The following is a 27,431-nucleotide window of genomic DNA, read 5'->3' on the forward strand; positions in this document are numbered from 1 at the left end:
CTTGGGTGTGGTATTACCACATCCTTGCAAGGTAGGCAAATATATTGGCCTTTCCTTATCACAAATTGTGCAAGGTATTGTACAGAGAGCCCTCTGGGTTTGAAAATTAATGACACATACCTAGCAAAACTTATTTGGGAGCAAAACACCCATTTGCGGTGAATTGGGTTTACTGGGCCAATCGGAAGGATAGCTGCAAAGTTTTGAGGAGTGTCAAGAGGGGTTTTTCACTGGTTTCCTGGAGTGCAAATGTACCCACTAAAAGTGAACAGGCCTGCAACTTCATATGAAGAGTAGGTTTCATACGTGAGCAGATGCCTGGCTTCCTCCTAAGATCCAACATCACAGTTGGAAAGAAAGGGAAAGTGATTCACTGAAAGCTTGTCGTGTAAATATGTGAAAAGACTCTACCAATTAAAATATAAGCTGTCTGGATCTTAATTTAGTACATTACAGTGATATTTATTAATATAAATGTTTTTTAACTCAGAAAGATGCATTCACAGTGTTGCCACGAGTAAGGCAAGAGACAACTCGGTGTGCAGTGTGTACGACGTTTGTGGTTAATATTGTTGGCATACACGTAACAACATTCTAGCCTGTTAATCCATACAAACGTGAGCGCTTTGTTTGTGTGTAATGTGCACCTTGCCATGAATCAGGTGTAAGAGCTCCTAAACTCAGCACTCAGAGAACACGAGGTACAGTGAAGTAAAGCTATTTGCTTAGGATCACAGTTTGTACAAGTGAGGATGCTGGGACTTGACCCGAGGTTTCCCAGTGTGCAAATCAGTCACCGCAAAACGCTTTCTGCTCGCCCCAGTCCAACACCAACGTTCAATGCTTTCTTTTTAATTGATTTTCAGAAGCAGAATTGGTGCACCTTGGTAATCAGAAATAATAGAAATGCCTTTCACATCACAAAATAACACAACTTAACATGTGTATTTGTAATGCGCAAGTTCACCCAAAAGGGCATCTTGCCGCTGATTAAAAAGTGTTTATTAAATATTCAATTTAACTATTGCATGTTAAATCAATCTCACACTGTATAAAAAACGTCACCAGAAAATCTTTGTATGATTTAGCCTCGGTTAGGGTAAAGCACAGAAGAAAATGCACATTTTGGGCATAAAAGTGTAAAGAAGAGAATAGCTGCCTCTGTGCCTATTTTAAAAGTGCTCCCATCCCCTGAAATAAGAAAAAACATATTTCAGGGGAGACTTAGAAGCCACACAAGGGTAGTTAAATGGATCAGCAAAACAAAAAGGTTGCAAAGATCCCACTGAGTTTGAGCAAGTTGATTTCATAAGGGGCCATATGTATCAACATTCCGTTTTGCGATTCCTAAATAGCGATTTTTAAGGAATCGCTATTTAGAAATCGCAAAATGGTATGTATGTAGAAAATCGCTTCTTTTTAGCGATTCCTTAAAATTCCATAATTGCGATTAGCAAATTGCTAATCGCAATTAAGGAATAATTTCCCATTCATTTCTATGGGCCAGGAGTCCCATAGGAATGAAGGGGAAATTGCGAATCGCAATTTGGTAATCGCAAATTGTGAATATTTTCAAGGGTGCAGGGGTGTCTCAAGAACACCCTGCTGCACCCCTGAAAATGACATGTGTGCGCATATGGCGCACATACATCCCTAAGGGCATGTATGAGCGTCACCTGGCACCTTTTGATTTTTAAAAAAATGCTTTTTTTAAAAGAATTCGCAACTTACCATCAACTAGAAGTTGGTGGTAATTTGTGATTCCTTAATGGCATTTTGGAATGTTTTTTTCCGTGATACATTGCATTTAAGGAATCGCAAAATTTGCAATTCCCTAAATGCAATCGCAAAATAAGGAATGGCAAATTTAGCGATTTCTTATTTTGCACCAAATATGTTTCATACATACCATTTAGCGAAAATGGGTTCGCAAACGCCGGAATTCTGCGAATTTCGGCGTTTGCGAACCCATTTTGCCTTGATACATATGGCCCAAGATCTTTAAAATGCAGCACAGCTACAGACAAAACTTGTGCTTTTACCAGCATTTGCTGCATTTTAAATGCACTTTCAGTGGAAAAGGTTCAGTCAGAAAAGCACCCTTTCAGATCTGAATCATGCCCAGGGCCGGTTTTAGTGCTGGTGGCACCCAGTGCGACAATCATTTTTGGCGCCCCCACACCCCATGACTGCCTCCTCAGATTCTCTCACCACCACCAGGCTAAAGTGCCACTCATCTTTCCAATCATAAGTTATTGCTAAACACAGCGCTACCCCCTGAGTTCAGCGCCCCCTCCACAGGTCAGCGTCCAATGCGGCCGCACCAGTCGCACTGCCCTAAAGCCGGCCCTGATCATGCCACGTTCATCATAACATTCACCATCATTGCCACTTGCCCTGCATTTATTAGGATGCTGTTGTTCTTTTACATCTGCTTCTGGAAGGTAGGGCGATACTTTGGCTTCGATAAGGCTTTCTACAGTGACACAATGAAAATAATGCTCCCCCCTCAGAATGCGATAAGGGGCCCTGGACTCTCCCAGACTGCACAGATTCATTTGTTTTGGGTCCAATGGCCGCCCCCTGAAGGGAGCACCCCCCACCCACACACTAAGGGTTGGAATACCCATTGCACTGCTGGGGTCTGCATTATGCCCCTGCCATGGACAATCAGAGACTTAGGCAGTGACGGTTAGTAGGGAACGGTCGCAGAGGTGGAGGTGTGGGGGGTTTGGAAAAAAAAAGCCGTACCTGCTGGTCGCCAGTCGCCACCTCTTCTCCATCCTCCCTGTTTTCCTGGCTCCCGGCAGCACCCAGGCTCTCAGACTCCCCTAGTCAATCACGATGCTGCTGTCACCGGTATGACTTTTTGGGGGGTTGGAGAACCGGGCCTTATGGGCCGGGCGGCGCAGGGCACGCCTAAATCCCCGGATTCACCTGCCTTGTACTAACAGAGACACGAGACACTCCGTTGAGCGTGGAAGCCAAGTTTATTAGCTGCAGCTAAGCACAGTTATCCCTGAAGTACAGAAAGTATGTTCAAAGGAAACTGCCACTTCAATCCGTGGCGTACAATCTTATATATAAAACACATTTACAATATCCCATTGCTTACACATACAAAACGAACCAATGAGAAAAGTTGAAAAACAAGCTATCGGATATCCAGAATACACCCCTTTCTCAAGTCCCATGTGCTGCCCCTCCCAACAAATTAATCAGTAATGGTGTTCACAATCCCCTCTCGCAGGTGGCAGGACATGCATGTGTGTCTCAAAGGATAGTTGTGTAATAGGAGCATACAAGAAAAGAATAGCGAAGGCCAGTCGGATGAGATAGTATAAGGGAAGAATAGGAGAGGGCAAATAGTCGGCCGAGACAGGGATCAATCGAGCCAGACATGGATTAACGAACTCGGCCAGACCCTGACATCGGGTTTCAGAACAAGGACAATGGAGCTACTTTTTAACTGAAAAGACACGTAGCAGCTGGGAAAAGCAAAAGCATATCGTTCGCCGTGCTGCCTGAGTGAGGGCAACACAAAATGGCGACAGGCCACAAAATGGCAGCTAGATACGAGACGAAATCTGAAATAGCAGAACCTCAGGGGGGATTTTTTTTAATACAAAACAGTCTCCTAACCGCTGACTTAACAGTATGACAACAGCATTGTGATTGGTCGAAGCAGCCTGGTATGGTGCCCAGACAGGGAGTGGGAGCCTGTGCATGTTCTCGACCCAGGCATTGCAATACAGCTGGATGGAGAACATGCTAAGTGCGCAATGACTGTCTAGTCAGCCCAAGATGGCCGTCCAAACCGTCATGCACACTTATGGTGCATCAACCACTCCTCTTCCCTCTGACGCGAGCCAAGCCCCACCCTAAGCTGGATTCAAACTCCATACTGAAAATAAAATGATAATAACGTCCTGTTATTATTATTATATTTTTCCTTTGTAGTGCTCAAGGAGCAGTGGGGCGACGCTCCCCCGCCTTAGCAGAGGAGCGTCTACCAGACATAGGGTACTTTTCGCTGGACCTGTGTCTGCCATCTGCATCTCCAGCTTTGTGGTAGACACAGGGCCAGTTATTTGTCGAGAGATGTTTTGTTGAGCTTTTGACGTGGTCTCTGTTGCTAGACCTTTCCCTTGTGTCGGATGGCTGCCACACACGGCAACAAGTCACAATAGTCCCACTCCAGCAGCAAGAATAATTTGTGATTTGAATATCAACATAATCATGCTGTGGTGACTGCACTCAATCAATGAAAGAAAGTTTTAACATGTTAAAACAGGCAACAAACTAAATACCACTAAATCAATGTGTTAAAATGCAGTGATCAAATATACACTGGCAAATGGTGCTCTGAGGGATGGCTGTGAACGACGCAGGGAAAAGGTTTTCAGAGGAAAAATGTTAGTCTAAATATCAGTTACTGGCAAGAAAAATATTAGCAACAAAATTCAACAGTGAATAAACAGGGTTACAATTCTGTTTCTGCTCCAGAAAGCAGAGCGACCTTCCCAAGCGCTTAACTCTCCTTCCAAGGCCTTGCACGCATTCTGTCAGGCATGCAAGGACATTGCTTCCAGGCATGCAATGGCATGGCTTAAAGGCTGAGGGGCAGGGAACCCTGCGCCCCGCCCCGCCCCGTACCGCGGGGGCTGCAGGAGCCCTCGTGACGCTCCTGGCCTTCCCTTCACATGGGGCCAGGTCCAGTGCCAGACCCCTGTCCCGAGTAGGCATGGGCGGAAAATCCGTTCCGCTCGCGGATTTTGCGGATTTTCGGGAAATCCGCAATCCGCGAGATTTGCGAATTTCCTGCAAAATCCGCAAATCCGCGAGCAGCGGATTTTGCTCGCACTGCTCGCACTGTTCGCGTGAGTTCGCGCCCCGCGAATAAGTGCGAAATTGCAGAAATACGATCTAAGCAAAACTGAAAGTAACTACTTACCAGGTTCAAAAGTTCAGGCACATCATTAGTAGCCATTTCCTGTAGTGCTTCCTGAGGGGCCCCTCCAGAGTTCAGTTGCCAGTTGAAACTATTATGTGACCCTGCTCTGAACCTCAGAATAGTTACACATATGCCACAAAGGTCATGAATTACAGCTAAGGGAGACAAGCAGGAGCCAGGCTGGAAGTTAAAATCCATTAATCAGCCCCTAATTCATTATTGTCAGTTGGGGCAGGGCAGGTGTTGTAACTAATTTTGCAACAATGAAAGCACTTAGCAAGTGCAAAAGATCACTAATCAGGGCGCACTAAGGAAGCAGGTGCCAGCTAAAAAAATATTCTGTGACACATTAATCAGCCCCAAATTAATTCAGGTCACTTGAGGCAGGGAAGGTGTGCTTTGCTTTGCCGAAAATAATGTACACTGGACAACCAGAGGGTGTGGTGATGAAACAGAGGGTGGCATGGGTGGGCCAGAGGGTGGCATGAGTAGTCAGAGAGTGGCAGTGGTGACAGAGAGTGGCAGTGATGAAGAAGAGTGTCCCAAACAGGTTGGACACGTAGAAACAACAAGTTCGCAAAACTTGCGACCCGACAGGTAAGTTCGCAAATTGCGAAATTGTAAAAACCCTCGCGAACTGGCAGAAACACGGGCGAACACAAAAAAAAAAAAAATCCGCAAATTCGCGGGAATTCGCGGATTTTGCGGATTGCGAGTTCGCAAATCCGCAAATTCGCGGATTGCCAATCCGCAAAATCCGCTCATGCCTAGTCCCGAGCCATATGAAATACATTCAGGTCCAGGCCTGCAAACTTTTCCACATCTCCCTCTACAGCAAAGCCTACTGAGTGGGGCCTGACCGCAGCCAGTCCTAATCGCGTTCCAAGGATCGATAAAATGCCACCCCATTGGAGTTAGTCCTAAAATATCTACATCCAATTGGTGGATATTTCCTAACAAAATTTAGTTTGTGACGTGTTGCCAGATTGTATGTGTACAATATTCTGAAATACAGCTAGCACGCCAGTAGCTCAAAGACTTCAACAACAAGAAGCAGACCATTCACAGACAGGAGAAAAAAATGGAAGACAAGCAGATCCCCAAGGACCTCACACTATTAAAGTCCATTTCTACAACATGCAGAGAGCTATTCTACAGAGTAATACCACACCAAGACCATCAGCGAAGCACCCATAAGAAGCAGAACACTCTTCAGGACAGCCAAGCATTGCATCAGCACAACTGCCTGACACTTCAGTACCTCACTCTGTTGACATAAGTTAATAATTTTTTTTTTATTTTACTGAGTTTTATATAGCGCAACCTTCACCCAAAACAGGTATCAGAGTGCTTTGCATAGCACGGTTGCATTACATGAGGACACATTCATTTTATTTTGTTAGGCACGGGGAGATTAAGTGATTTGCCCAGAATCAAAGGATATTCAGCGTCGTTGTTGAGACTCGAACCCAGTTCCCCAGATTCGAGGTCAACCGCCCTAGCCGTTAGGCCAACTCCTCTTCCCAATGTTATACAATCATCCTATTCAGAATACGGGACATATAGACAGCAGCATGTGTGCCTCTCCTGATCCACCATTCTTCACACCATCCCTCAGTGGTAAACCCTCAATTACCTTTTTCACAGACATCAACATCCTCAACTGCCTCAAATCCGCCTTCTCTGAGGATGATGCCTTGCCCGCATCCTTTACCTTCACCCCTCAGTGGGGAAGCTCTGTCACATCTACTCACCATCATCTGCATCCTCCACCTAAAGCATCTAACCAGAGCACTCAAGATGGGCTAGCATCTGCAACTCCTGAAAAAAGCTACCTTGGGTCCTGATGAAGTTCCTAACCTTCAGCCCATCACACATCTACCAGCCATTGCAAAGATCTGAAAGACAGACTATTCTCAGCTGCAACATCAGTGTAAGACCAATTTCTCCTAAAAAAAATACCAGTATGGCTTTATGTTGTCTACTGAAACAACCGACTCTCAAACTAGAAAACAATCTCCTGACCGCGGGTAAACATAGCCAGTGCCTTCTGATATGTCTGATATGTCTTTCCAGCTATTATGTTGGGTCAGGGGACTCGGTGGATTCATGCTTTCACTCCAGAAACCTGCGTTTCACTTCACGACTAAAGGTTCAAATCCAAGTGGGTCCACTCAGCCATTCATCCTTCTGAGGTTGATAAAATGAATACCATTGAGTTGGGTTACAATAAAAACATATTTCGTGCCACGATTGGTGAGCTTTAGAAATACACGTTATGGTAAATGTCTCTGGTGTTCATCTGGGTCTTATATAAATAAGGGTAAACTTCATAATTTCTTTAATGTGCACGGGCAAGTCCTAGCGTAAAGCATTTACAACTTTTCTTTTGCATATGGCCATCAGCCTAAGTCAGTGATCGGATATGTGATCATAGTCATGCTGTTTGTTTAGAGACAAATTTGTCCTGTGGACTTTTATAACATTATTTTTTAAAATAATAATACATAATAATACATAATAATACGGTAGCTCAGTGAATTGTGGAACAGTTTTACCAGACTAGTATACTTTTTTTTATACATTACTCTGCACATATCTCCTGCAGCTGGGTGCTAATATTTAAAGATTTTTTTTTTTGCAGACTGGGGCACCAGACTTGAGTTTCTTCTCTGCGGATTGCTTCCATTTCAGTGAAAGAGGTCACGCCGAGATGGCCATAGCCCTGTGGAACAACATGGTACAGTATTTATTGCACAGCCTCACAAGAATGAAAGAAGGCACGGTGTTATTTTAATTAATATACACACACGAAAGAACATGGCACAGTATGAATTTAATGGATGTACACATATAAAATGAGATGGCACAATATTAATTGAGTACGTAAATGTATATAAAAAGTGCAATGCTATCAATTAAATCTCTATGCAAATGAAATATCACAACACAGTGTAAATTAAATGGAAAAATTGTAATTGCATTTATACAGCGCTTACTACCCCGGACGAGGCGTCGTAGCGCTTGGTATGACTTGTAAAGTATGAATGGAGTAGCTTTATAAATATAAAATTAAATGGCACAGTATCAATGGAACAACTTTACTCATATGGAATAACATTGTACAGTATGAATTGAATGAGTACACACAATGAAATGCCACGTTCCAGTTTTAACTGAAAGACTATACAGATGAATTGGCATGGAAAAGTATGGTGTGTATTCATTGAATGACTATACACAAATCCGAAAAACCATGGGAGCTGGAGAATAGGATGCCCAGAAGCCTTGAAATTATATGATACAATCTGAATAGAATATTACATGACCTGAGCAATGGCACAAAGGGTGCGTACAGAGGGACTGCACAGAAGGGCCTAATTTGTAAACAAAAAAAGAGTGCCAGGGCCCTCGTCAGGAGGCAACTGCAGTTTGTGACACCTATTGCCCTGCCAGCGTTGGCAATGACAATACCAACACAACCACTAACAATCACACTCCTACAATGGTGACACTTCTGGCTATTCCATTCCCCGAATGCTATAGGAATGGCTTGTGGGACAGGTATTAATAATTTTTACTATATATTGAACAAATTGGCAACTGTTGTTATCCTCATCTCTAAATTAGATACACAGCGCCACCATGTGACAGACTGTCATAAGTCCTGGGGTTCACAATTGAATGTTGGTGCTGAGCACCAGAAACCACCGACCCAAATTAAGCACCGATGCACAGAGACCTGTTCACCAACATGAATGTTATTGACAGCCACTCGTGATACAGTCAGCGTAGGATGGTCGAACATTGGGAATAAGCCTGATTAAAAAGATGAGTTTTGAGAAGTTTCTTAAAACACCGGAAATCCTGGGTGTAACGCAGCACGACAGGAAGGGCATTCAATAGAGTGGCTAATTTGACTGAAAGTGACTGGCCACCCATCCTAGAGCGACGAAAGTGGGGGTGGCCATCAGCCGATGGGAAGCAGATTGTAAAGATCACCAAGGTGTGTAGAAGGCCACCCTTTTCCTGATGTAGGAGGGACCCGAGTCGTGAAAAGCTCTATGGGCTAAAATGAGAGCTTTGAACTGCACCCGCTGGACCACGGGCAGCCAGTGAAGGTCACACAAGTGTGATCTAATACTTGATCTCTTGGAGATGTTAAATAAGAGTCTGGCCGCCACGTTCTAGATTAATTGCAGTTTGTTGACCAAATATCCAGGGATGCCAAGAAGGAGCGCATTGGCATCGTCCAAGCGGGATATGATAAGCGCTCGAGCCACCATTTCCTTGGCCGGTTGGGGGAACAAAGGGAAAAATCTGCTAAGGGATTTAAGAGTTCCAAAGCAGACACCAGTTAGTCTCTTGATATGCTCCGAGAACCTGAGATCCTCCCCAAACCAGATTCCCAGGTTCTTAGCCGGGCCACCCTCGGAGAGTGGACGGGGCAAATCAGAGGCCCACAATGCTTCTGTAAAGGAAGGAGGAAATTGGCCGTAGAGTAAGATTTCTGATTTCCCCTCGTTACACTTGAGTTTGGCCTGTGCAAGACATGTGAACACGGCAGCTAGGCATCATTGTGCCATCTCCGTGCATAGGTCAGGGCCATTCCAGGTAAACAGAAGCTGGGTGTCATCAGCGTACGCCATAATTTTCGCGCCCAGCTCTTCAGCCAGGGAGATCAGTGGAGTCAAATAGATGGTGAAAAGCAGAGGGCTCAGGGTCGAGCCCTGAGGAACTCCAGTCAAGACCTCCCTGGCCGAGGATGAGAAGGGAGGCATCCAGACCTGCTGGGAGCGGGTGTTCAAAAAAGATTCCAGCCAGGCCCACACTGCACCAGAGAGGCAGATGGCAGAAAGGCGGGAGAGAAGAAGCTGGTGAGGTACGGTGTCGAAGGTGGCAGAGTGGTCCAATAGAATTAGAGCCGCTCTGCCGCCCCATCCAGGAATTCCCTGATGGCCTCCGTCATCTCCACTAGTGCAGTCTATGTGCTATAAGATGATCTGTAGCCTGACTGTGCCGATGCAGAGCCCCGGAGGTTTCCACAAAGGCATCCAGTTGTCGAAAAGCCACCTTCTCACAGACTTTGGCCAATGCTGGTAGTAAGGATATGGGGCGATAGTTGGCTAGTGCCAAAGGGTCCGCTGTAATTTTTTTTAGAAGCAGAAGAAGCGTAACTTGTTTCCATTGTTTTGGCACCCTCGCCGACTGAAGCGACCAGTTAACAACGGACGTGACTTCCGTACATACAGCATCGGCCACCCCGGCCAGGACTCTGGCGGGGCATGGATCCGAGGGAGAGCCTGATTTAAGCGATTTGAGAATAGTGAAAATGTCTGACTTCTCCACCAAGGCAAACTGAGAGAATAGCAGGTTGGGAGAGGTACATATAGTGGGCGCTAGGGGAGAACTCTGAGGAGTCACTGACGAGGCCAGGCTTTCTTGGATTAATTGGATTTTATTATTGACGAATGCTGAAAGCTCCTCGCACCATCTCAGGGAAGCAGGGATGGGCTTATGCTCCGCACGGGGCAACATAAAGCTTTGAACAATGGTGACAATCTCTTTACTGTTATTGGCCTTCATAATTCTAGCCGCATAGTACTCGCTTTTGGCTTTTCTGACAGCTGTATAATAAATTCTCTGTGCCAAGCGCAATTCGAATTTAGCCAATGGGCAGTACGCAACCCTCCATTGGCGTTCCAGCTTCTTACAGCCCAGTTTCAATTCCTTTAACAAAAGGGAATACCTGGGCTGAGAGGGCGAGGATCAATGGACCGTGCTAGGCAGAGGTTTGCATGTGGATTCAACTCCCCGGCTTACCCAGATATTAAACTAGTCAACCGCGCCCTCCATATCAACAGCAGCAGCTACCTTCGAGTGGTTCAGGGCCTCTATTAGCCCAGGAATATTAATCTTACGGGCGGCAGGGCCCAGTGACAAATATGGCTGACGGGAAGATTTCTTTAAGTCCCAAGAGAAAATGATCAAAGCATGATCAGACCAAGTCACTGGCAGAGGTTCTTTGACACGTAATTCTAAATTGGAACACACCAAATCAATCAGGTGGCCCCTTAAATGGGTGGGCTTAGAGACCCACTGAGTCAACTGAGTCAGGCCTAAGCATGGGCGGAAGATCCGTTCCGCTTGCGGATTTTGCAGATTTTCGGTAAATTTGCAATCCGCGAGATTTGCGAATTTCCCACAAAATCCGCAAGCGGAACGGATTGGGGCAAAAGTTCAAGCTGACTTTTTGTAACTATTTTAGAATGGCGCCGGCAAGCTGCCAGAGCCTCTAAAATAGTTACAAAAATTCAGCTTCAACAGGAAGCACTAATAGATAAAGTAAAGCAGGTGCTAGAGTTGAATCTCAAATTCAGTTACACAATCATTAATCACCCCAAACTTGGGGTGATTAATGACTGTGTAACTTAATTTGACCTTCAACTCAAGCACCTGCTATACTTTATCTATTAGTGCTTCCTGTTGAAGCTGACATGGCTGAGGGCAGAAGGGCACAAAGTGGGACAGAGGGCATGAGTTAGGCAGAGGGCAGAAGGGCACAGAAACCAGTGGGGCAGAGGGCAAAAGGGCACAAACAAGAGTGGGGCAGAGGGCAGAAAGGCACAAAAACAAATGGTAGAGAGGGCAGAAGGGCATAAAAACGAGAGGGTGGCAGTGATGAACCAGGCAAAAAAAACCCCGCGAACACGCAAAGCACCCCGCGAATACGCAAAAGTTCCCCGCGAACACCCGCGAACACGCAAAAATAAAAAATCCGCAAATTTGCGTGAATTCGCGAATTTTGCGGATCGCAAATTCGCAAAATTCGCCCATGCTTAGTCAGGCCCAGAAGATCCAGCAGATCCATTGAGTAAGGGGCCTCAGAGGTATCTAAATAAATATTAAAGTCACCTAGAAGGAGAAATTTAGGAAAACGCGGAACACGCACGGCCATGGACTCGCCCAGGGGGCGATAAATCAGTGTGTCCCCTAGCGTGAAATGAGGCGATAGGGTGAAGGAAAAATCAAGAGCCTCGCCCTCCCGCACATCTGCGGAGGTTTCGCATACAAAGGCCCAGGATTCCCTGAACACTACAGCAGTGCCCCCCCCCCCCTCTCCCAGTCTTGCGATCCGCACGTGCTAGATGATACCTTCGGGGGACAGCGAGCTCGACAACCGGCTCGCACGACTCCCTGAGTCAAGTTTCCGTAATAAACAGAACATCAAGTTTGTTGTCCACAATTAACTCAAAAATATTTACTGCGTGTTTGACCATCGAGCGTGCATTAATGAGGGCTGCCAGCATGGCAGACTTTTTCTGAACTGTAGTGCACACCCTGGCCTGGTTAATGTCAAAGTGAAAACTACAGCCAAGGCACCCCCAGGCAGGGTCAAAGCTGGTATCACAGCGTTTCTGACCTGCATGGGTGCCCGGATCCAAAGATAGTAGTACTGCTCAATTGTAAGTGCGTCGTCCCCCACCACCCAGATCGGAAAAGGAAGCATGACCGGCCCTGGGCACGGTCCAGGCGTGGACGGGCGCAGACGGGCTTGCCTTAGGCGCGCCTTTGTCGCGCCCGCAGTGCGCCCGCTGCGCGTCCGGTCCAGCGGGGGAACATCCTTTTCAACGCAACTTTTACGACGCATGCCTTTACATCGCAAGTTTTACAAAGCATGCTGTTACAACGCATTGCGCTGGGGGGCGCTCTAGGATAGGGAATATATTTAATTTACTATCCAACATCTTCCCTACTATCCACGGGGACTGGAGTTGGAATAATAAATTAAACTATTCACTATCCAGCACCCCTCAACACTATCCGTTGTAACAGCATGCATTGTAAAACGTGGAATGTAAAGGCATGTGTAGTAAAAGCATGCGTTGTAATGTCATACAACCAGTCCAGCGTGGCTCTAAATAGGCACGCCTGGCCACTAGAACGCTGACCTGGCGGAAGAAGGCGCCCGGAAGTGAAAATTAATGAGGTCTTCCCTCCGCAACAATCGGAAAAGCCGATATAGAATTGCATGGTAAAATTATGAACAAGAGGGCCAGAAACTCAAAGCATGCACACACAGTCTGAATAGGATGGTCCAATACATGTGTAATAACATGGTTTACTATGAATGGGATGCCCAGTGACCTGGGAAATTACTTGACATATTGTTCAAGATCTGGGTATTAACACAGTATAGTGTGTGACAAGATCAGAAATCTGGTGAGTACCAAAGGACGGTATGAAAATGATGCCTTGAAGTCTGTGAAGTTGCATGATATAGTATGATGTATAGGATGGGTCAAAAGCTGACAAATAACATGGAATAAAAATTGACGAAAGCTGGCAAATCACATGGAAGAACAAATACAAAAACAACAGTGATGGATGGAATTCCTGCATTAATCTCGGCCACTGACAATCGCGCGGGCCGCATCCCAATCCATAATTTTTCACCCACCATGCCACCTCAGTTTGGCCCCGGCCACATGCAAATCAGTCTTGACCCTGCTCCTCATGGAAAAAGTTCAGTCCGGACTGACAGGCCAGGTCGTCCCTGAACCGGAAGACAAGCAACCTAGGATTGGTTTCGCCCTCATAAGGGCTCTTCAGCCAGGTATAGCTTGGATCCAGTGGCATAATGAATCCGGAACACATGAGCATACCTGGCGCACTTAGGGCATCACATACAAAAACAACAAAGTGATGGATAGAATGCTTGAATTAATCTCACCACCATGAAACCTCAGTTTGGATACGTTTTGTATACTTTGATGAAGAGGGCGGGTTATGCCCAGATGTGGGTTCAGTGCACACTATGTCACTGGAACCAAGCTGTACCTGGCCGATGAGCCCATAACTAGGACGAAACTGGACCTTATTTGCTTGTGTTCCTGTTCAGGAAGTACATGGCTTGGCAGTTCAGGCTGGACGGTTTCCATTGGAGCAGAGTCAAAACTGATTTCATATGGCTGGGTCCAAACGTAGGTGGTAAGGTATATAAAAGACTGATGGATGCAGCCCAGGGTAATTTCCAGTGATTGAGATTTATTCAAGCATGCCATCCATCACTTTTTTTAGATATGTTAAATAGCATAGGACAGCTCGAGAACGATACCTTGAAGTCTGTGATGTTGCATAGTATGACGTGTATGATGGTATAAAAGCTGAGAAATAACATGGTACAGTATGGTGTAAAAAAGGATTGCCGGGGACCTGTAAATGTATGTAAATGTATAGGCAGCATTTATATAGCGCACTACTTACCCGGAGGGTCCCAAGGCGCTTCGACCGCTGCAAAACCCTTCCTGGCTTCCCTGAGAGATGGTCCCTTAATGGGTATCTCCAGGGTGAGACCAGGCATCCCTGGCAGTCTGGTGGGGCCGTTAGTGAAGATGAGGCAAGCTAATGCCCAGAGTTGCCGAGTGTGATCGCTGATCAGAGTGGGCACCGAGGCGAGAGAATTATCGAGTCCGCTGACCCTGGTCCAGAAACCTGCCGCGCTGGGAATCGAACCCTGGTCCCGGGCCGTTCTCTGCTCTCGGGTCTGGCGCCTCTAACCAGTGAGCCACACTACTTCACTAGAAAAGAAATGCAGTGGGGATGTGTAATAATATGACACAATATGAATAGGATGCCCAAATGAATTATATTACATGGAATGCAGCATTATAACCCAGGCAACCACAGACACGGGCAGTGATGTGGAGTGCTATAAATGGGCTTTGTATATGAACTGAATGAAATGTTGACGTGAAATTATGAGGTAACATGTTGAAAGATACTTCACCCAGCTGTTGAATCCTCTTCATAGCCTGTACAGGTGTGACCCCGGTGGAGCTGTCCTACACAGCAATAGAGGAGTCTGGCCTCTTGGCCGTCACCTACCCAGCTGGTCATCTGACATTGTTTTCCTCTTCTCCCCGTTCTTGTCCCCTTCACTCCCCCTACCTCTGTGATTCTTTGATTCAAACGGTTGTAACTACGTAACCTGTACCTTGCTGATTCAACTGATACAACTATGTGTCCTGTAACTTGCTGATCCTCATGTAACACGCTCTGATACCTCCAGGTATAGCCAGCGCTATATAAAACTGTGCAAATAAAATCAGCAATGAGAGAGAAACATGCACAGAGAGAGAGAGAGAGTTAGAGAGAGTTCCACTCAGCATGTCATCCTTCTGAGAGAAATAGTGGGTAGCATCGAGTCTGGTGATAGTTAACACCTATTATCAGCACATTGAACCCAAACAAATGACGGTAAGTAATAATGTATGAGGTGTTCATTCTGGATAGCGCTGTACATTTCAGAGGCTTATCTATTCACCCATCAGCCTCCAGGCATGAAGAGCAGCAGTTACCACAACAACAGATGCAAACGGCATGTTTACATGTTTTTTTTATCCTTTCTCTTTGTAGCTGGAGCCAGAAGGTCATAAGCAGAACTTGAATAACTTCACGCACAACCGCACCAAGCTGAAGTGCCCGACGTGGGTAGGTAGAGTGGCCTGTAATGATGACGTGTTCAGTGGGGCCATGTAAGAGGAGGGGTATCTTCCATGGGCGGAGTATGGAGTTTACTGCACTAGGAACAGTTAACAGTTGCTGTGCCGCCTAACCCACCTGACGTCATCTTAAAGAGGCCATTCAGGGTAGAGAAAAAGCACAGTCCTCTGTACCCAGAGCTGCGTCACTAACAATCCCCAACAATAGGCATTCTAGAATGTTGAGATGTACTGGATGGCCAATGACTGGATGGCTCCATTATTACCCTTGCCCTTCTATAACGTTAAAACTGTGATGCGCTACCTCAAACATAGGACCTACAGGATCAACATTAGTTATTACAACACTCAAGCATTTTTATGAAGAAATCATAATACATTTGTAATGACAAAGGCAAACAAATAACGTGCAACTTCAAAGATAATTATTTGAAAAACTAATAGCAATGAAAAGTCCAAATTCAAAAAGTAAATCTGACATGGTGCTCATCCTCATGTGTGAGTACATCCTTTCTAGATGAACCTCAGACTATTCAGACAAGCTGCCATGTAAAGAACAAGCTGAAATGAAGCACAGCACCAGCATCCATACACTGAACATACACTTGCTTTTGGGGCATCACCTTCCATCTTGTCAAGAACTGGTGGTTCTAATCTCCTCTTCTCTTCCCAGTCCCCACCCTTAGCCTTCACTGCTCCACCACTCTCTACCTTAACCAACTGCACTCCAGACCATTCCTTTATAGATCACTTAACTTGCTGGCCCCAGAGGGCGTGCTCACACACCGCCTCCAAAAACTTTAAGCATGTTATCAAATACACAATCTCAAACTCACTTGTCATGTCTGTTCACTCTACATAAGCCCATTCCCTCTACTTCCAGAAATAGACACCCTGAACAGAACCAGAGGTCTATCAGCCACAGTAACCTCAGAAGACTCACCTCCTCTCACACACCCAATCTAGTAGCTGCTCATCACTTCAATGATGTGCTCATGAACTGTAGGCTTCATGGTTTTCAGTGTCACATCCACATCCATCCTCATTCCAGGCCAAGCCTGTGATGCTATTGCACCCACGGTAGCGTGGTGCCACTCATTCTCCATACTAAGGTTTCTTGTCATCTTAGGACCACTGGGTAATCAGGTATGGGAACTGCCCAAATAGACAAATACCAAATGATAAAGTTGTGTAACTCTTCCATTTCTCTATGCCTCATTGTACACATTGCCTACACAACATCCATACCCTTGAGGTGAAACATTTAATACTGTCCACCTGGCACAAAAAAGAACTTCAACGAGAATTTCATTGACTACAAAATGGATTAACACATCTTCTTGTGTGGCCAGATCTTCCTGAGAGATTTCAGCTTCCACTGTGGAAAAGACTTGGATACAAATGATTTCTCAACTCCTTTCTACATGACAACAATATCTTTCAATATTGCATCCATTTCAATAGAGGCTCCATCCTAGACCTACATTTTGCAAAGAAGCACCACAAATAAATCTCCAACTCTACAAGGAATAGTAAGAGTATTTACTCATTCTTTTGAAAAATATTTATGCCAAACACCCTCGACATGCTGCACCACTGGCTGTTAACAGTTAACTTGAGAGTCCTTAAACACATCGACAAAAAGGCCCTAGGCTCTCTGATGATATGATATGATATGATAAAAGAATGTATTTAGCGCACGTACACCAACGGCTTCTTGGCGCTTTGGACAAACAGAGGAAAGAACTGCCAGTTGACAACCTGGACAGAATGATGACTAATCGAAGGCTTGAGAAAATAACCAGGTTTTCAGCGCCTTCCTAAAGGTGAGATAGGAAGGAATAAGGCAGAGGCCTGGGGCAGAGAGTTCCAAAAGAGGGGAGCTTGGGAGGCAAATCTCAATCCACCCAATCTTTTCAGTTTGAACGGGCATGACAGTAGCAGATTGGAGCTCGAGGAGCGGAGGGCTCGAGAAGGGATATATCGATGAAGACGAGCGGATATAAATGCCGGGCCTTGTTGGGCAAGGGCTTGATGAGTCAAGCAGCCCACCTTAAAGAGGCAGCGCTGGATCACAGGGAGCCAGTGCAAGCTCTTCAGTAGGGGCTTCGCTGAGCTTGTCCTAGGCTGGCGAAAGACCAGCCTATCCGCTTGGTTCTGGATCAGCTGAAGCTGGTGGGATTGATAGAGGAAGATCCCAGCATACAGCGCATTCCCGTAGGCAATACGGGAAATGACCAGCCCAAGCATGGTCTGAACCAAGGCCTCTGAAGTGAGGAACCTGCTGATCTTCCTAATGCGGCGAAGATGGTAGAAGCAAGCCGAAAGCACCAATTTAATTTGGGGTTTCATAGTCCGGTCCTCACTGATGGCGACTCCAAGGCTCTTGACCGAACTCACCGGGCATGTGGCACTGCCCAGCGAGTGCGGCCAGAAGCTGGAACTCCAGGGGTTAGCCGGGGGCCCAGTCAATAGAAGCTCAGTCTTTCCTGGGTTCAGCTTAAGTTGGTTTGCATTCATCCAATTGCTGATGAAAGACATGGCAGATTGGAAATTTTCAATAGAGGTAGGGGAGGAATCAATATCAAAAATGAGCTGGAGGTCATCTGCATAGTTGAGGATGACCCCTGGTTGCTCCCAAAGCTTAGAGATGAGAGGCGAAATGTAAAGGTTAAATAATAACGGGTAAAGAGAGGAGCCCTGCGGGACCCCACAGGTCAGATTTTTGGCTTCGGATGTAAAAGGACTAAGGCGAACGCCTTGCTCACGATCCTGTAGAAAGGAGGTGAGCCATCTCATCGAGGTGCCCCTGATGCCGGTGCTCTCGACCCGCTGACCCGCTATGGTCAACGGTGTCGAAAGCTGCTGACAAATCAAGGAGCACCAGGGCTTGGGAGATGTTGTTGTCCGCCCCCTTTGGCAGTTCATCATGAACTGCCACCATCACGGATTCTGTGGAGTGTCGTGGTCTAAAACCGGCCTGATGTTGATCTAGAAACTGGGAATTTTCTACACAGGAGCCAAGGCAGCTAGTTACATAGGCCTCAAGAAGTTTACCCAGGAAAGGGAGCAAAGATATTGGACGAAAATTGTTCAAGACCAGAGGGTCTGCCCCGGGTTTCTTAAGGATAGGTGAGACAACAGCAGATTTAAATGCGTTGGGAACCGTCCCCGATGCAAGGGAGTTGTTAAGTAGTGAAAGGGGTGCCTCTGGAAGACTAAGAAAGATCTTGCGGGCAATTTGGGCAGGACAGCAATCGGCGGGGGAACCAGAGCGAACCTTCCTAAGAAGGGATATAAATATTTCCCGTGTGATTGGGGTAAAGGTCGAAAATGAGGCAGGGTTGTCGAGAGTACTGCCTGTATAGAAGCCTGCATCGGGTATAGGAATACTTGCCTTAATTAAGGCAATTTTCTCAACAAAGTAGTTGTTAAGGGAGTCACAGAGAGACTGTGAGAAAGAGGGGGTCATAGTGATCCGATCAGGTTTGGCCAACTCGTCAACAATGGTGGATATCTCCCTGGACTTATTAGTGGAGTTCAAAATCTTTTCATAAAAGTATTCGGTTTTGGCCTCAAGAATGGCCAGCTTATATTCTTTCAGCGCTGCAAGGAATATGAGCTTTCTGAGTGGACAGTAATCCGCTCTCCACTTACGCTCAGTTTGTCGAAGTGCTAACTTCAGGCCAAGTAGTGATTTGCAAAACTGTGCGTCGTGATTGCGCTTGGTCCTGAGTTTCTTCAGAGGGGCAACAGTATCTCACGCGTCTGCAACCCAAGTATGGATCCTCTCGGCCTGGGTGTGAACAGACAGGGGGGAGCCTGCTTCGTCCAGTAAGGAGGGGGTAGTGGTAGCCAGTGAGAGACAGAGCGAAGGGATGTCTACCTTGCCCCAATTGCGAATAAGCGGGCAATTAATGGGGCACAGTGTAGAGGCGGGGGGCTTTAGGTACCAAAAAGGAGATACACTAGGGAAAGCTACCATTATATTGTAACCCTGACTGTTCTAAGTTAGTGCAACAATATAATGATGAGATCTCCAGCACTATGAAAAACTAGCATGCCCCACCTCTAAACTAAAAAGATGAAAGTAAACCTCCAACTGGTACAATGATTATGTAAATAAGATATGCAAGACGCCACGGGCATCTGAAAAGAGATTTAAAATGATGTGCCTTGAAACTCTGCTCCTCAATCTCAAATCCAAATGATATACTGTGTAAAATACTCTTTCCTTAAATTGAAATTTATGCAAGTGCTTAATCTCTCCAGAAAAGTTTCCCAAACCATAAAGAAACCATCTACAGAGCCTAGTCCACTTCCCCTCATTCAGTCTCCTTGCAATGACCTAGCTGTAACCTTTTCAACAGAATTAGGGCAGTTGGGGAAGAAATAGAGAACACACACCATATTAGCCAGCATATATTTCACCAAGAACAAAAAAAACTATTGCTCCCTGAAGTGCCTTCATGCTTAATGCTCCCCAAAAAGTGGAGAAGGCAGTCAAAAACACAAAACCTTCAAATTTCTCTTCAGATTCAAGCCCACCTACTCAAGCTAAGGAACAGCATGAACACCTCCTCATCTCTTGCAAGCCATAATCTCAAACCCGATCAAACCCGAACTAGGACTCTCTCACGGATTCCCTAAAGTTGGGCCTTGTTCACCCTCTTCTGAAAAAACATTAGTGCTCAATAACTACAGGTGTGTCATTGGCCCCTCCCCTTCCTCTCCAAGACCCTGGAAAGATGTGTTGCCAACCAACTAAAAGACTAGACCAGCAGGAATCTCCTTCAAGATTTCCAATCTGGTTTCCAATGTGGTTATAGCACTCAAACCTCTGTACCAAAAATTGTTGATGTTGCTTTTTGTCTTTTCAATAAAGGAAACTCATGCCTCCTGGTCCTTCTTGATTTATCAGTGGCCCTTGATACCACCGATCACAAAACCATCTTAAAAATCCTTGGCAGCAGAATGGGTATTGAAGAAACAGTGCTCAGCTGGGTTCAGAACCTATCTCTAAGAGACATTGCAATGCAAATTGTTCTCAAACTACATTAATTCCCCAAATGGAATCCATAAATGTTTTATTCTTGCCAGCTTACTTTTTAATCTTTTTATGGAGCCACTAGGTGATGTCTTAAGAAAAAAAGGTTTACTCTTCCTGCAATATGCTGATAATGTTCACCTATATATCAATGTTGAATGCTTAGTCAAACAGTTTTAATCATCACAGAAACAAACTCCCTAACTACGTTCTGTTTCTGTGAAAAAGAAGTTTTCTGTCTGGGTGTCGGGGACTTTTCGGTTGCTTCCAGACCAAAATCGACATGTGTTGTTTGGTAGTTCAGCCAAGAAAAATGAGGATCAGATACCTGACCCTAAATCGGTTGGGACTTCCACCACTATCACTCTGGTGGATGGGCATCAGAATCTAGGTCGTCAATGGTGGAGCCAGCTAATGCTCCATCAGTGGAAATATGGTGGTCCCCAACCTCTAAATGAGGTATGTGGATCTGCAGTACTCCGATTACAGGACAGCGATGAACAAGCAAAGTAGAAGAATGGACACTACAGGATGAGAATGAAAATGGGAAAATCTGGAGAGCTTGCACGCAAGGAGGATGAGAAAATAGCGTGACCCTGGAAAACGTGCAATACACGAGCATGGGAGTCACATGATTCTATTGGATGAACACATAAGGAAGAATGAAAAGGCCTACTATGTGACGCAGGAGAACAGGAACTTTAAGACAACAAGGAATCTGGTAGCTTGGAGTTATATAGTTATCAGGCACATCTAAATTTTGTTTATTAGTATTTCATGTCAGACATTTACGTTATTAATATGTATTCTATAAAATATTGATATTATGTGGTACGCTCCATTTCCCTCCGCTTGTGGTGCTGTCCAAAGGTCTATGTATGAACGTTCCATTTCCGTTGGTGGCACTCTGACAGGATGTCAGACGTGAAGGAGTGCCCATTTTCACCTAACAGTATATCCAGGTTTCCTTCTCAAAAGAGCGTCAGTTATTATACTTATAGAGAACAAACACTACTGAAAGATGAGGACCATGCAATGTTGAAGAACACACAAAAACACTAAAGCAAATAGTTTCAGTACACACTCCTGCGGATACTCCATGTAAGCAAAAGACAAGAAAATCAGACTAAGCACCAGTGATAAGGAACCTCATCACTTGTGCACTTCAGATGATGAGGCGTGCACCAGTGCAAAAAAAGTACAACTAAAAACGTGCAATATGGGTGGTCCTACTAATACATATCACTGGCCAACGCATGCTTTTAGAAGTGCATTTTAGTGGCAGTAAAAGTACAGCTTGGAAACATACGATGCTCAAAACATGCAACAGTTAATGATGAGGAATTCGAACCACCATGGAATGTGCTTCACCACTGGTGATAGGTAACAGACTTGTGAGCTTGTTGTAAAGAAACCCTGTTGCGCGCATTACCTGCTTGAACATACTGTTAATAGCACACGGATCATGCGAGCCGGCACAGCAATGGTTAATCTCTGCCTCTAAGAGGGACCTCAAACAGCATTTCCTTAAAGACATTACATTAGTTACATTCCTGGACAGAACTTGGCTATCCAAAAGCACATGCTACCTTACCTTACAGGCCAACCTTATCTTACCGGCTCCAAGAGAGCATCTGAGGAGAAAGATAAAAATGATTGTGATGGTACAGACACCATGTTAGTCTTGACCTTTGATCCCAACAACTGCACTGCCAAGCATTCTGCTGTACAACATTTTTAAGATGTAGAAGTGGGCAAATCGATACTGCAGTGCAACAGGTGAACATTGTTTACTGGTGGCATTAGGTCTATACGATAGCTTGGTAAGCTGCGGGCGTTAAGTGGGAAAAAAACTGGTGGTGCTCTAAAAGGGACGTGGCAAATTTCTTAAAGGAGTGTGGCCTATCTGAGAATGGGCGTGGTCTAAATCAGGATAACTAGCATTGTGTGCAGGCCATCAGATGCACCGCAGAAGGTGGAGCCAGCATTGTGGCAGGCAGGCACAGCCCTATTGAGACCCATGTGCTACTCCTCCCACCACTCTACATGCAGATGGGTCAATTCAGCCTTGTGCTGACTCAGCCAACCTCCTGGAGCCGCACCCAGCCCCTGTCACTCACAAACCAGACAGTCAATACACAACCAGGCAGAGGCACACAGAAAGGTTGAACATGAAAATAGCCGCTTCCTAAAAGTGCTATTTCCAAACTTAGAATTTAAAAACCATCTTCACTAAAGGATGTGTATTTAAATTCTGAGCTCAGGGATACCAGATTCCAGAAGCCTATCTTGCCGTTATGGGAAGATATGCAGGTAAACATGTCACACAGCATTCCCCATGTTATCCTATGGCCAAGATAGCCTTTCAATAGTGAAAAACGAAATTGGCAGTATTTCACTATCAAGACATGTTACCCACACTAGTAACACCAAACAAAAACCGGGACCTTTGACCTTTGAGGCCCGAAAATAGAGCCCACTAGAGCCCCCTTTCGAGGCCCCCCAAAAAACTGGGGGGGACTCAGACCCCCCCGCCCCACTTAAAGCCCTGGTAAGCTGTTCATTGCATATGTAGCAGTTACCAGTTACAAGGGGTATAGAAAAAATGTGTGATGTAAATGAACCAGCGACTAACTCTGACTTCCATAGAGAATATGAGTATTCATCCTAGTTATATTCGTCTTTGCTAATGGCAAACGATCAAAAATGTGGAAGTCCTATGCTCATTGACTAACAACATTTGTGGTTTCCCTTGCAGGAGAAGCCATACATCTACACGTTTAAAAACAGTCGCGCTCCAGATAGCATACCTCCGGCCACAGAAGCTCCGGGATCAGCAGTGGACACCGTACCCTTCTGGGTTCCGATCCTTGCAGCCATTGGTGGACTCCTTGTTGGATCAGCTGTCATTTTCATCTGGATAAGTGTTGGTTCCAGGAAGCAGGCCCGTACGCAGAATATACAGAATACAGAGCTACGTGGGACTCCATTCTAACGGGCTAACAGGCTCTCCGGGAGCCAGAATGCTTATTTTATTCTGATAAAATGATGACATTCAGGACCTAGAGTTGAGTGGTATCAGAAAATACGCCGATTTGTGGAGTAAGTGATAAATCCTCAGTCTGAGGAATCTCCTCAAGTGGCGATTCAGCTGGTGGAGGTGCTCCCACCAGATGTAGGACTTAGAAAGATGAGGATTTTCCATGACTACACATCCCTGAATCAAGGCCGCAATCTGCATATCCATCATGGTTTTTCCTGTGTAGAAATTAAAGAACCTCCACATACACTCTGCACCGAGATGGAATTTTAGATTGGTCACACAAAGAAACTGTGATGCACGGCGATGCTTGTCATGCTCAAATCGAGAATTTGTCTTGTTGATTGTTCTCAAACTTTGATTCTCTCAAATCTTTTACTCTCATGCCAACTTTACACCTCCGGATAAGACACATGGGCACATTTCCTGCCTGATGGAGAGGACCACAAGCTTTGCTGTGATTTGGAAGCAGATTTAAATAAAAAAACATGAGCTGATGCTGTCAATGGTATCAGTGGCTTGAGATGTTCTCTGTGTTGGGTTTCCTTTGTCATTGGAAAGTGTTGACATTGTGTTTTTCACGTTTACATGTAAGTTGCAGTCTTATGCTGATGATTTGGAACTCAGTATGTTTACTTTGAGGCAAAGGGCTAATCATAGTTTAGGCATGCTTATCACAAACCTAGCATAAGTTGTGCTTCCAGGCTGCAAACGGGTTGGAGACACAGGGGCATATTACAAGGAAATGTCGAAGTGCGGAGCTGCACCAAGTTTGGCAGCGCCGCACTCCGACATTTTCAAAACGCAGGGATTCGCCGTACTAACAACCTAGCACCAACGCAGGCACCCTTGCACCACAGTTCAAGGGTGCCTGTGTTGCAGGGAATGATTGTTTAATTGCAGGACGTTGTCCCTTCCTGCACAGAAACAATCAATAATGGTGATTTGTTACTTTTATGTGTGCTGCATTCTGCAGCACACATAGAAAAAGCAAAGAAATGAGGATTTCTCCTTGTTGCACCATTCTAATGCCTGCTATTGCATGGTGTTAGTTTTTGGCCCTGCCTCAGATTTACAGATGCAAGTAAATCTGGGGCAGCGTCAAACAGCAGTGGGTGTTGCAGTGGAACACCCACAACAACACCCATTGCACACCCCTTTCACACAAAATGATGCGTGTAAAGTGGTTGTATTTACAAGGTGGCATTAAGTCACAAAAAGTGGCTTAACGCCGCTTTGTAAATATAAAGAAGGTCATAGCATCCCCAGAACTTCACTAAAAGTGGTAGAGAGCACATGTCAGCAAGACTTGATGGGACACCATTTTAAGAATCATTTGATTTTCCTGGATTCTACCTGTACATCACACCAAAAACAAGGATCACAGCTTGGAGTTGTCTGCTCAGATCATACATGTTACCAGTGTTTAATTTGTAAAACCAAAAAGTAAATATAAGGTATTTCATTCGAGTCAACTGCAGCTGGCACCACCCACATGACACTGTAAAATATATGGATTGCATGGAAGACCTAGTTTTATTTTAAAACACCTTCAGCGCGGCGTGAATTTTCGCGCTGTGCTGAAGGTTCTAAGAAACGGGCATGGCCATGACGGAACGGTTCCGTCATAAGCACAGCCCAACCGGCGCTCGTGGCGGAACCGTTCCGTCACTAGCATCGAAAGGGTTAAGTATTTAAAATAGTTGAATACGGCACAAATGAACTCTGCCAATAAATAGACATACAGCACCACTATGTGTAGACTCTGATAAATGCATGCTGGTCTTTAGAAATAAGTACTGCAGTGCATGGGCAAACACCGGCACAAATTAAGCAATGCATATGGCAAGCACATAGCTGCCACTGTAAGGCAATATTCGGTAGGATCATGGAATGAAGCTGTATGCCTCAGTATGCAGCATGTTCAAGTAAGACGTACACAGCTCTGTGGAAGTTGAGCACTGCAGTTGATGTTTCTGTTTTGTATTGTTATGCCCATCTTCACAAGAGGCCACACTCTTGACAGAAGCTTTTGTGGAGCTCATGTCACAAGTGTAATTTGGGACCATTCTCTAGTTTTATGGCGACAACTAGTGGTGGCTAAGGTTACCTTACAGAAAAGATATAGCACAAGGAGGCCATGTCTGCTTTTGTGATATATATGACGTTTTAGCAGTGGCATTGTGTCATTGTGAAAAGAGAAGAGCTTGACGCAAAGAGCCCTGGCTGCTCCTTCCTTGTGAAAGCCCCAAACACTGACATAGCTTAACCTGCTTTACATGTTTTACATAGGACGGTTATGCACTGCTTCCTCACTGGAGTAGAGCAGGGAAGGTGCCCCTAATTAAATTAACTTCAGCCTCACGGCTGAGAATGAAGATAACTGCTCTGCATAATGGAGTCTTACTCATTCGTAAACTGGGATTCGATGTAACTAGAAGTGGGAAAACATAATCATGTGTTCCTGTGTGCGTCAACATTATTGTTTTAAATATCCACATATCACTCTGTGTACCAATATATTTTATTATTGAATATGAAAGTCGTTTCTAATGAATCTGAAGTGCCCTTTAGCCCTGAGCATTTTTTTAAGTTTCAGGACTTTTGGAAGCCTGGAAGCCTTTTTGTTCAGAGTAGTACTTTTGCACATTTTTGCAAGAAGTGGCCTCATTTTCAGTATTTGGCAACTAGTCGGGCAATTTTAGGAGAATAATGAACTCAGGGTTGTACTGAAGAATAGCATCTTCTCGCCTTTCCTCCAGGAGAGGATCTTGCCACCTCTTCAATAGATAAGTGTGTGCTGAAAGTAACAAATTACTCTCACATAATTATGTTCTGTAGACTCCTTTTGAGAAAAAAACTTACATAACTGCTTTAAATTACATGTATGTTAGTTAGCATTAGGCTCCAACTAACCCTTTTTAGCAAGAGCTCTGGTCAGTTGAAATGACAGTTGTTTTTGTTCTTTTATCTGCTGCTAGCTATTTTTTTATCTGGCTGCTTGCTATTTTCCATTAGACACATGCGAGACTGGAGGGCTACCCAGTGCGTTGTGGTTCATTTTTATTTTTAACAGAAGTATGAGCACTTCCGAAACATAAACTCAATATGAGACCTTTATTTTTCCTCTTTCTGTTCGTTTCTTCCATCTTCCCACCATTTCCCTCCGCCCTCCACCCAGCGCTCCGCCCTCCACCCAGAACCTACTTAATGTCGGCCACCGCGCTACCCCATTGAGCAGGTCATGGTGCCTGCTCCCCTGTGACAGTTCTCCTGTCCAGCTTGCCTGCAATCCGCTGCCCTCTGCTGCCATAGGTTTGTGCCTCCTCTGCTCATTTTCTGTCTTCTTTCTGCTCATTGTTCTGCTTTTTTTCAGCCCACTTCTGCCCTTTATCTGACTTGGCTCTTCGACGGAGACGTTGCATTCAAGCGCCCAGACACCCTAGGGGTGACAGTGCTGCGCTATAAAAATGCTGACTGACTGATTGATTGACATGCCCCCCCCCCTTCTACTGAACAATCGAATACAATCTTTCATGTCACAGGTCTGAATCCCAGTGCCCAGCAAGCTGTTCTTCATTCCCTGTTGACCGCCCCCCCTCCACCCCCCACACATGGATTACACTACTAAACTACCTATTAAATCCTGAACTATTGGCTTGCTATTACTTTGTCAGAGTGTGTTATCATTGCAGACATGCTTGTGACAATCACATTGGTTTTAAGAATAAGGTCATGCTTTTGGAAAAAAGACATACTTTTTACAGTCACATAAATGCTTTTGCAAATGTAATGCATGTTTACACAATTAGATATGATTTTCACCATTGCTTTCACAATCACAGACATGCTACTGACAACCATAGATATGCTTTTGGCAATCCT

At 45.2% G+C, this 27,431-nt stretch overlaps 1 protein-coding gene across 1 annotated transcript in view; it reads left to right on the plus strand.

Moving 5' to 3' along the window:
- PLB1 (phospholipase B1) overlaps positions 1-24,069 on the plus strand; it is a 604,804-nt gene extending 580,735 nt beyond the window's left edge. The window contains exons 55-57 of the mRNA XM_086926127.1: positions 7,599-7,694; positions 15,374-15,448; positions 23,265-24,069. Of these exons, the coding sequence (XP_086782253.1) occupies positions 7,599-7,694; positions 15,374-15,448; positions 23,265-23,501 (408 nt within the window). The 3' untranslated portion in view covers positions 23,502-24,069. The remainder of the gene's footprint in view (positions 1-7,598; positions 7,695-15,373; positions 15,449-23,264) is intronic.
- The last annotated feature ends 3,362 nt before the right edge of the window (positions 24,070-27,431 follow it).

The sequence above is a fragment of the Lissotriton vulgaris genome, chromosome 6, assembly GCF_964263255.1.
Source record: "Lissotriton vulgaris chromosome 6, aLisVul1.2, whole genome shotgun sequence".
Classification (NCBI taxonomy): Eukaryota; Metazoa; Chordata; class Amphibia; order Caudata; family Salamandridae; genus Lissotriton; species Lissotriton vulgaris.